The 9,689-nt window shown below is 41.2% G+C and overlaps 1 protein-coding gene across 1 annotated transcript; it reads right to left on the bottom strand.

Moving 5' to 3' along the window:
• Positions 1-1,119: 1,119 nt before the first annotated feature.
• On the bottom strand, positions 1,120-3,222 carry LOC103717409 (AT-hook motif nuclear-localized protein 18). The gene has a single exon (XM_017845255.4). The coding sequence runs from the start codon at positions 2,536-2,538 to the stop codon at positions 1,603-1,605; it is 936 nt and encodes a 311-aa protein (XP_017700744.4). The 5' UTR covers positions 2,539-3,222; the 3' UTR covers positions 1,120-1,602.
• Positions 3,223-9,689: the final 6,467 nt, after the last annotated feature.

Genomic DNA, 9,689 nt, shown 5'->3' with positions numbered 1-9,689 from the left:
AGTTGCATGAATACTAAATGCATGTATTGATTGAGTTTATGAAATTGATGTACTAATATAAGAAGACATTCTTCATATAAGAAATGATATCTTGGTGACTGTATAAGCTATATATGCAGCAACTTGGAACTTCTAAAGACAACATCAGTTGTCATTTTTTCCATCCATCCTGCGCACCTCTTCTTGTTCTCTTTCTCTTGCAATTTGCCATGGAGAAGCAGTTGTTGGGATTTTTCAAAAGAAAACGGCAGAGCTTGCATTATCTACAGGAAATATAGGGTTAAGGAAGAGCACCTTAACCAATGGCAGAAAAAAAGGATGGTTCAAAGTAATTTCTTACGATAAAACATCACCGCATACTTCGTTTCAAGATCTTCTAGCAAAGGGACGAGGTAGATGGATGGAAGAAAGGGAAAAAAGAAAAAAAGGTGTCCATTAGGCAAAGGAGAAGAACCTGGCGGAAAGAAAGAGAAACCCATGGATCTCTCTCCATCTGTGCTGCTGCTGCTGCGGGGGGGTTGTCTCTAAGTCCTGAGAAAAGTAAAGAACTTTGCCGCCCATGTCCTTGTCCTTCTTCTTGCCTCGAAAAGGAGCTTCTTCAGAGCAGCGCATGTGTAGCCCAGTTCTCTTCATTCACACCCTTCTACACAAAATCCCCTTCACTTTTTCTTTGCATGGCTTTACCACCCTCAAAGTTCCAACTAAGAACCTTTTACCAATCCAAAATCAAGCCTCGAGTTGCTCCATTTCCTTTTTCTTCCATTAACAAACACAACAGAAAGGCCAACTAAAAAATGGCGATAAATAAGGTGCACTGTACCGATAATAGTGCTAGATTTTGCATTAATAATATTCTTCTCCAAAGAAAATGCTGCCAAGGGAGAACAAGGGTTTAGAGTTGTTTTATGTTTTGTTATGTTGCGTACTAGAAAATTGAGTAGGCTGGCTAATGTGGATTAGGTGATGATAGCTTGGACTGAGAGAAAAGAGGAGTATGAAATGAGCTGTTATGGTCGGAGTTTGTAGGGCAGCAGCGAAGAAACCGATGCAGCTACAGTGTAACATATTCATAGTTGACAGAAAGAAATCACTAGAGCACAAGTACATTGAATCATTTCCTTTCGGATAATTTTCTAAATTTTTTCCTTTATTTCCACGGTTTTCCCTTTCTGGGTCTTTTAAGAGGGTATCAAGAGCTACAACTAATTAAGATCTGAAATGTAAGAAAATGAGTGAAACTTCACTGCCAAAATGTAGTGCACCAGATCGGAAGACGGAGTGAGAGAAATTACGAGAAGAAAAAAAAAGGTCATCATTTTTCCGTTCTCTTCTTCCTCAACACCTAGCTCTTTGTGTTGCGGCCATTCCTTTAAGCTTTCTCATCAAATTGAAACCACCAAGGATTCATAGATTTGTACAAGCATTCTTAAATCAGCACAAAGAGAAGAAAGCATCTAAATATGATAAAAACGAGAAAGGAGAGAGAAGAAAGCCTTAATACTGCAACCATAATTGACCCCAGCTAGTTGGGTCTCCGGCAAGGCTTCCATTCACAGTGCAACTTAGTAGAGAGACTAAACAAACAAGAGCAGCTCAGTACAATCAGTACGGGGGACGGCCTCCTCCGGTGGCCCAACTGTATGCCTCGGCCGGCAGTTGGATATTATTGAGTAGATTCGGCGGCAGACCGTGGAGAAGAGGTGTGTTGGGATCTAGAAGCTGCTGCTGCAGTGGTGGTGGTGGTGAATCGCCAACCAGTCCCGGGGAGTCGAGAGGCCCCGGGGCTGGTACAGGCTCCTCCTCGTCCAGAGGGAGCCTCTCGTAGGCGGCGTTACTGAACGACGCCGCCATTATAACCACGGGGCCCGACGCTATCAGGGCTCCGACCACGCTACCGCCCACAACCTGCCCCTGCCCGCCGGCCAAGTAGATCGTCAAGCCGGTCGCGGCAGGGGGGGCGGGCGGGGGCAGAAAGGATCCGGACAGCGAGAGGATCTCAAAACAGCCGTGGAGTGTCACGACGGCCCCCGGCGACGCAGGCTGGCGGAGGGTGACGTTGGTGACGGTGCCGCTGCCGCTGAGGATGCAGACACCGCGCTGGCGGCGGCGGGCGAAGGTGGCAACAGTCTCAGCGATGTCGCACCCAGCCGCGATCTCCATCACATGCGACCGCAGCGCGTTGGCGCTGTCCTTCGTGATGATGATCGGCGGCTTCGGCTTGTTCTTCGATCCGGCGGGCCGGCCGCGGGGCCGCCGCGTCATCTCCCCTTCTCCGCCACTGCCTGACAGCGGTGCGGGCACCAGCTCCTTCCCCTCGCCGCTGTTCCTGTCGCTGTTGTCGTGGATGTTACTGTTGTTGATATCCTCGAGATCCCGTTTCTCGCCATGGTTCATGCCGCTGCTGCCGCTGTTCTCCTCCTCGGCCTTCGGTTGCTGGCGGTGTGGGAGGTGCTTCTGCTGGTGGAGGTGGTGGAAGCCTCGGGTGTGAAAGGGAGGAGGGAGGTGGTGGCCGTGTGCAGATGCCGCCAACGGATCCATTCTTCCTTATATTGTTCTTCCCTTTATCTTATCTTCTCGTCCTCAATTTTCTTAGAAAATGAAACAGTGCAACCGAAGCAAAGAGAGGACTAAAGAAAGGGAGCAAGAAGAAGGTGTTGAAAGCAGATAGGTAACCAGTGGTAGGGTCGTTCAATTGATTAAGAGAAAAGGGAAAGACTAACGGAAAGACTGCTGTATTCCTCCCTCTTCTTCTCCTTTTTTGCACTGCCCGACGAAGCTGAGGAGTCCCCACCGGAATCTCCCAGCCAGATTTCCATTCTCCTTTGCTGCTCCTCCTTGGTGGTGTACGTACTTGCTCTTTGGTGGCTGGAATTGTTGGAGTTCAGGAGGATGGGGAGTTTTGGAACTGGCTTAGGGTAAGGGTTGGTCAAAAGAAGGAGATGGATGATGGTTTTGGGGCTATTTAGTCTGGGCTTGGATGGCAAAGACAGCGCGCATATGGGCGGTAGATGGGCCCCTTCCACCCCCTCTCTCTCTCCACGTTATCGTACTCTCCTCGTCAACACCTTTGCCTCTCTATATATCTTTCCATTTCCAAATCTCTCCTCTTCTCTTGTCCTCTTATCTTCCTCTCCTCTTCCATCTTCTCCTTCTAAGCAAGCAAAAGAAAGCTTTCTTTCTTTCGTCTTTCTATCTCTTTGGTTCTTCTTTGCCAGGGATGTCTCTAGCTCGGAAACCATCCAAAAATGGCCCTATCTTGCTTCTTTTTTACGTTCCTAACCCCTACAGGAAACCCGCTGACCGGGGGAGCCGGGATTGCTGTCGTAAGCCCCAGCGTGCTTCCCACGTCGTTGACCCGTGGACCAGGGGAACCCTCGTAATTAAGTGAACCATATAGGGGTATTACGGTAATTGAGACGACGCATGTGGCTCCCTTTATTGAAATTTTCCAGCGAGGTCAGGCGTTGTCGTAAGGCTCGAATCTCGGGAGGAACCCATGAATGGACGAGGGCCCCACTACTCCGTCGATGCCATGTGGCAGATTATCGGCCGTTTATCTTGATCAAACTCCCAGTGTGGGGTCCATAACCGACGTGACTTCTCGATCGTAGCCGTCCAACAGCTCCGAGCATGGATCGGTGGTCAAGCAAGAAGGAGCACGGATTGGACGCCCGCTGATCCCCTGCTGCTCCGCCCAAATTAGCGCTCCCCGCGGCACACGTATCGGAAGGAAATTTTTTTTGGCCGGGGAATTCAAAGGGGAAGTACACTGGAACGCTACCGAGATGGTAGCCGTGGCCTTACTTTCAACCAAGTAATTCCAAGTTCGAAACGCACGGGCATCGATTAAATTGTAGAGACCGGATGCTTCCTGCTCTGACACAGAGTCTGGAAGGATGTATCGCTCTGCTAGTAGCTTCGGTGATGCCAGTTGTAACGTACTCACACGTGATATTCGTGCCAGAGCTCAAAGGAGTAACCGAGCCGAGCTCATGGATGGAAAGGGTATGAGTAAAACCGGCTGGAGTGCCCAATACACGGTCATTTTTATCCACATCGAACATTTTTCTGGCGGGGTGGAGGCCCAGTGAGGACTGCTACGCTGGGTGGGCTTGTCCCCCCCCCCCCCCCCCCCCCTCTTAAAAAAAAAAAAAAAAGTATGCTGGGGAAAAAAAAAAAAAAAGTACACTGGAACTGGCTGGAGACCTTTTTTTTTTTTTTTTTCTGCACCCCTATAAGAGAGAGAGAGAGAGAGAGAGAGAGAGAGAGAGAGAGAGAGAGAGCGATAAGAGGTAAAGGGGCAGAGAGAAAACAGGAATAGGTGAGATGGAGAAAGGAGGGAGTGGTACTATCCCATGGAACGCTAGGTTTCTGCCTGCAGGGAGTGGAGAGGAGTGGCTCAAAGGCTGAAATTACAAAGGGAATGTAGGGTGATGCTGAGAAAAAGAGGGTGCTTTTGTGTCAGAAATAGCAAGCTAATTAATGAAATATTTAATTATAAAAATTATTATTAGATACAATTAGTAAAAAATGATTATATTGTTAAAAAAATAAACTAATATTTATTTTAACAAAATAATTTTCAAAATTCAAGATTAAATAGTTCTCTCCTCTTAGAGCCCAGAAAAGACTTATAAACAAGTTAGTTCGAGATCTAAAGAAGTTTTGGAAGGGACTAAACTTCTAGTAACAAAAGAGCTATTCACAAGTAGCAGTTGTAAGCTTTTTTTTTTTTTTTTTTTTTTTTTTTGTTCGAGTTCAGAATAGATAATTTGTAGATTGAATAACCTATTCCTTAGTTCCAACAAAGTGTATGTTCAAACATCATAGTTAATTTAGAATTTTTTAGTTATTTAATTCTTGGTAGTTGTATTCGAGAGAGAAAGTTATGAAACTTATTTGGCAAATTACTAGTTTTGGTTTTGATTTTTCAAAATTATATGAAAATACTATCCCATACCTTAAATTATTTTATTATCTTAAGAAAAGAAATTTTTACTGCTCATATTTTTTTTGACACACTATGAGTTATATCTAGCCAATATAGAGTATGCACTCGTCTATATAAGAGAAAAATATATGCACAAAATTATATAAGGAAAGCATAGTAGCACCAGTATTACTACTAAGTATGTGAAGTGATCTACGAAGATTAGATAATTTTATTGAAAAATGATTAGAGATCATGCCGATTTATGCTTTAAACATGCGTTTAAACATGATTGGCCATTCATGTGCAAATGATATTGGTTGACCCACTTGTATTTTTTAATTTAATTATCTTGAGTTGATCATTCTTTTTCTCAAGCGACTGGTTGGAGAGGAAGGAAGCCAAAGGAGATGTCACCTATGCTAAAATAATATAATATTTTTCAGAAATCTCTTATTCTCAGAGAGGATTGATAATCTAAAAGTTATTCGGCTAGAATCTGATACACCTCCTTCTTTCGTTCTATTATTTGGATCACCGAAGAGAATTTGAGTATTAGCTTCGTACCACTTGGCAATATGGCTAAGACTTGGAAGAAAGAGCTCGTAGGACAAATAAAAACAAAACAGCATCTGAGAAGATGTTGTATAAAGATATTATTCAGTTACGGACCAACTTATTAATTGTGAGATATGCAGCCATACGACATCTACGGAAGCCAAGCGTAATCATCAAATAAGTGTTGGAAAGTATCTCGGATCCCAAATTAGTGCCAAGCTTCAATATGGACGCTATTCCCATGTAACTGGCCACCTTTTAATTTTTTTAAAAAACAAAGTACGAGACAAAAAAAAAAAAAAATACCTTTGAACTGATTGCTATATTATAGCGTGATTAAAAAAAAAACAGAAAAACAACTTGAAAATCAACCCTTAGAAAGTTTTTTTGAAAAACTAGATGTAAAAACGCGTGCAGACGTGTATTTAATCCCGCATCAATTATTTACTAGGTAGATCTTTGAAACTTATACAAAATTAAGGAACCAAATAATACTTTCTGGCTAACTTTTTTGAGATGAGGTTTTAGATTGTTACAAATAATATAAGAGCGGATTTGATCCATAATTTATGTGGATTAATGTATACTGCAGCATGGATCCATTGAGGCTGACCATGGGCCGATCGTGGTGCTTGTAATTAGATTTGAATGAATTTAAACTCTTAAACTAACGATAATGTCATAGCTTAAATAGTAAAAATATGTGAGGATCCGTGCAGATGTATTGTTTAGTCTCACATTGGTTATTCGCTAGGTAGACTTGGGTACTTATTCAGAATTAAGAAACTCAAACAATACCTTTCAATTAGCTTTTTTTTGGATGAGGGCCTGTGTTGTTACATTAACAATTAGATTTGTATAATGCACAACTGAGGAAAAAAAAAAAAGAGGCAAAACTATTTCTTAAATCAAAATTTTATTGATTTGATTTTTCAAAAAATAGAGGATTTATTTTACAGAAATTAGTTATGCATTGTAAGTGAGGTAAAAGTGTATTTTCTGATGGCAAAATGGCACACAGAATCATAATAAAATATTTCTCATATTCAACACTGTTATTTATATATGTAGTGCAGACAAAAAATATTGATAGACGTTAGGAGCACGGTTGCCATCCCAAACAGCTTTCAGATCTCTCGTACTTTTAGGGAAGGAAACCAGCCTTGACTGGGCTGCTAATATTGGTTATTTATAATATTGCAACTAGAATCATTTGGAATGACCAAGATCCTTCAGGTGTGAACAATTTATTAAGTTGAAATGCATGCTTGGACTCCCACAGGGTATATGTAGTCTGATTTACCCCACAACGAGAAGAAAAGGGATAGCTGTTATGATGGTCATTATTGGCCAATACTAGGGAAACAATGGAGAGTAACAGTAAATAATGACACTATATATTGATCATCGATCCATCAAATAAGTCGAATAATTTTTAAATGACTTCTCTAAGTTATCATTTCCAATTTTAACTAACACAGAGATTTGTCGCTTCAAAAAATGTAGCATAGAGATTTTAGAGATTTGATTAAACTAGAAGAATTATTTTAACTAATATATAGTGCCTAATTTAAATAACATAAAGATGGTAGTATATTATGGCTGTTGCTTAATATCCACTATGTTTCCATACAATAACAGTAGAAAACACCTTGAACATCAATTTGTTAGGCTATTTTCTAAGCCACCCATCCATGAATCAATTTTGTGATAAAAGAAGAAAGACCTTAATTTGCTTTCAATGTGTTCGAGATCGCTGCTTTTATTCCAATTTGAGATATGCACATGGGTCGGGTTAGTTCAGGTTAGAGGCTAAAATGAGATGAAACTGGTGACTATCGATTTTCCCATGTTTGGACCCAATACAAATCATTTTGTGGATTAGTTTTAGCTAATACAAATTTAGGACAAAACATATAATAATAACATGAAAACTCGATACATTATTCTAGAAGACAAAATATAACATGAACCATGAGCATAGGAACAATAAAGCATGAAAAGATATGTATGCTAGTTTATAAACTATATATATATGGTTTGGCTGGGTTAGAATATTAGGACATCCAACCCCTGAACCTGCAAATGAACTAATTCAATTAGTGAGAATTGGAACCAAACTAATCTATATTATTTAGACCTTGCACTGATGATGTACTTCTTATTATCTGATGAAATATTTCTCAGAAAACATTTCTATATCAAGAACAGTTGCTAGCCATGCCAGGGACCTTCTCTGTTTTTCAGTTACTATATTTTGCATAGGTTGTCATTCTTGGATTCCATCAATTTGCCGCAGCAGATTAGACCTAGATGGCTATAATTTGATTCCAACAGGCAACAGTATAACTTAGAGGTCATCAATGCCTGAAACGAGTTGTAATTAATCTAGCTTCGATACACTTGCAGAAAGTCAAGGCTTAGACTATCTAGGAGCGTTTAGGAAAACAATCCAAGCTTTCTGTTGCATGAATATATTCATAATCTCTCAGAAGTAGAGCACATATCTGTAGTTTGATACGGTAGAAATTATTATAAGGTCTTAAGGTTTTCATTTCTTATTTAGGTAGAGTTAGTAGTCTATGAAATTAGAGTTTATAGTGGTAGATTAGAATCTTCACATATAATGTGAAGATTTATTTAGAATTATCTGAATGCATTGCGGGGGCCTCCTTTCTACCAATATTGGCCGACAGTTTGGAGGTTGGAAGCATTAATTGCTTCAGAGCGTTTAGTCTGTGGTCTCTATATTATGAATTGCATAAGCTTATGTTTGTACACTGAGCCTTCAACAGTAGACAATAAAAGCCATGTTAATTTTCTGAAAATGAAAAACATTTGTCAAAAACCGGGCACTGTTTCAGTGAAAACAGGAGGAGGTTCCATGTTCAAGTCTTGCACGGTCATCCCAAGCATTTGGACATGGATAAATTGGAAAAAAAATCGTAATTCTACCCATTCCTTTGTTTCACTGCCATTTTACCATCAGCCCCTGTTGCGCATACTAGCACAATTACATGCAAACTAAATGTAATGGTCCAGGGAAAGAAGTGTAAGCTAGTTTAAAATGACATGTTATTTATAACTGGTCGATGTGTCAAAAAGGAGGCTAACTCGGTAATCTTCGTTTCATGGAAGGTGAAATAAAGATAACCAGGGGAGAGCTCCCTTCGCTCTCCAATTTCTTTTCTAGTTCACACTTTAACTCATCTTCTTGTCAACGAAGTTACAAAGTCCTTAACCGATCAGCTACCATCGTTCAATCAAACAACATATTTCTCCATCATAACATTTATGGCAGGTAAAGTGAGTAGCAAACAAATAACGGATAATTATAATCCATGGTTAATTAGCTAATCTAAAGATGGTTACCGATGGTTAAATGTATTTATCCCCCGTCTAACTCTTCAGCATCCAAACACAGCCTACATATGTAAGGGACGTTAAAAGCTTGATAAATAGTAGCTAATTGAATTAAGGACCGGTGTACATGTTAACTCTAAAAAGAAAGAAATGGAAATGGGAATCATTTGCAATTGCAATCCGAAATGTTTCCTTCTTCAATTGATCATGGCAAATAAAACCCTTCTCTATCTCTCTCTCACCCACACACACACACACACAGAGAGAGAGAGAGAGAGAGAGAGAGAGAGAGAGAGAGAGAGAGAGAGAGAGAGAGAGAGAGGTGGTTTTACGGGATTATGTTATCTCCTAATCCAACAAGATGTGGACATGGATGTGGATAAGACCAAACTTGATTATTAAATCCAAGCCTCCCAGAGGATTAGCCCGATCCTCTTATAATAAGCACTTCTCCTAAAGTAATCCTCTCTCCGCTTCATGGGGTGCAAGCCAAGCCCTGAGAAATCCAAAGGCTCAAAGTTTCAAGGGACCTAACATATATAATTTGTCGGACAACGGATTGGAACTCCATAGCCGAAGGAATCGACCGCCCATGCATATATACAGAACAAAAAGTTCTTAAATTCCGGGTGGAAAACGGTGTGGATGCTGAGTATCTGTCCTGGGCTGGGGGACATCATGTGCACGTAAATTAAAGCCGCCAACATCGGCAGCCGGTGGAGGCGCGGTCCAGTGCCCAAGGCTAAGGTGGTGGCACTACGTGCCATGCCGCATGCATGGTACGAAGACTGTCTCCACGTCCCGAGGCCGTATGACGCTATCCCTTCACTGGGCTTGT

This window comes from Phoenix dactylifera, chromosome 10 (genome assembly GCF_051530095.1).
Source record: "Phoenix dactylifera cultivar Ajwa chromosome 10, Ajwa_hap1_PhDact_Kaust_v1.1, whole genome shotgun sequence".
Classification (NCBI taxonomy): domain Eukaryota; kingdom Viridiplantae; phylum Streptophyta; class Magnoliopsida; order Arecales; family Arecaceae; genus Phoenix; species Phoenix dactylifera.
Note: the sequence above shows the minus strand (reverse complement) of the source record. Positions and strands in the feature narration are given on the sequence as shown.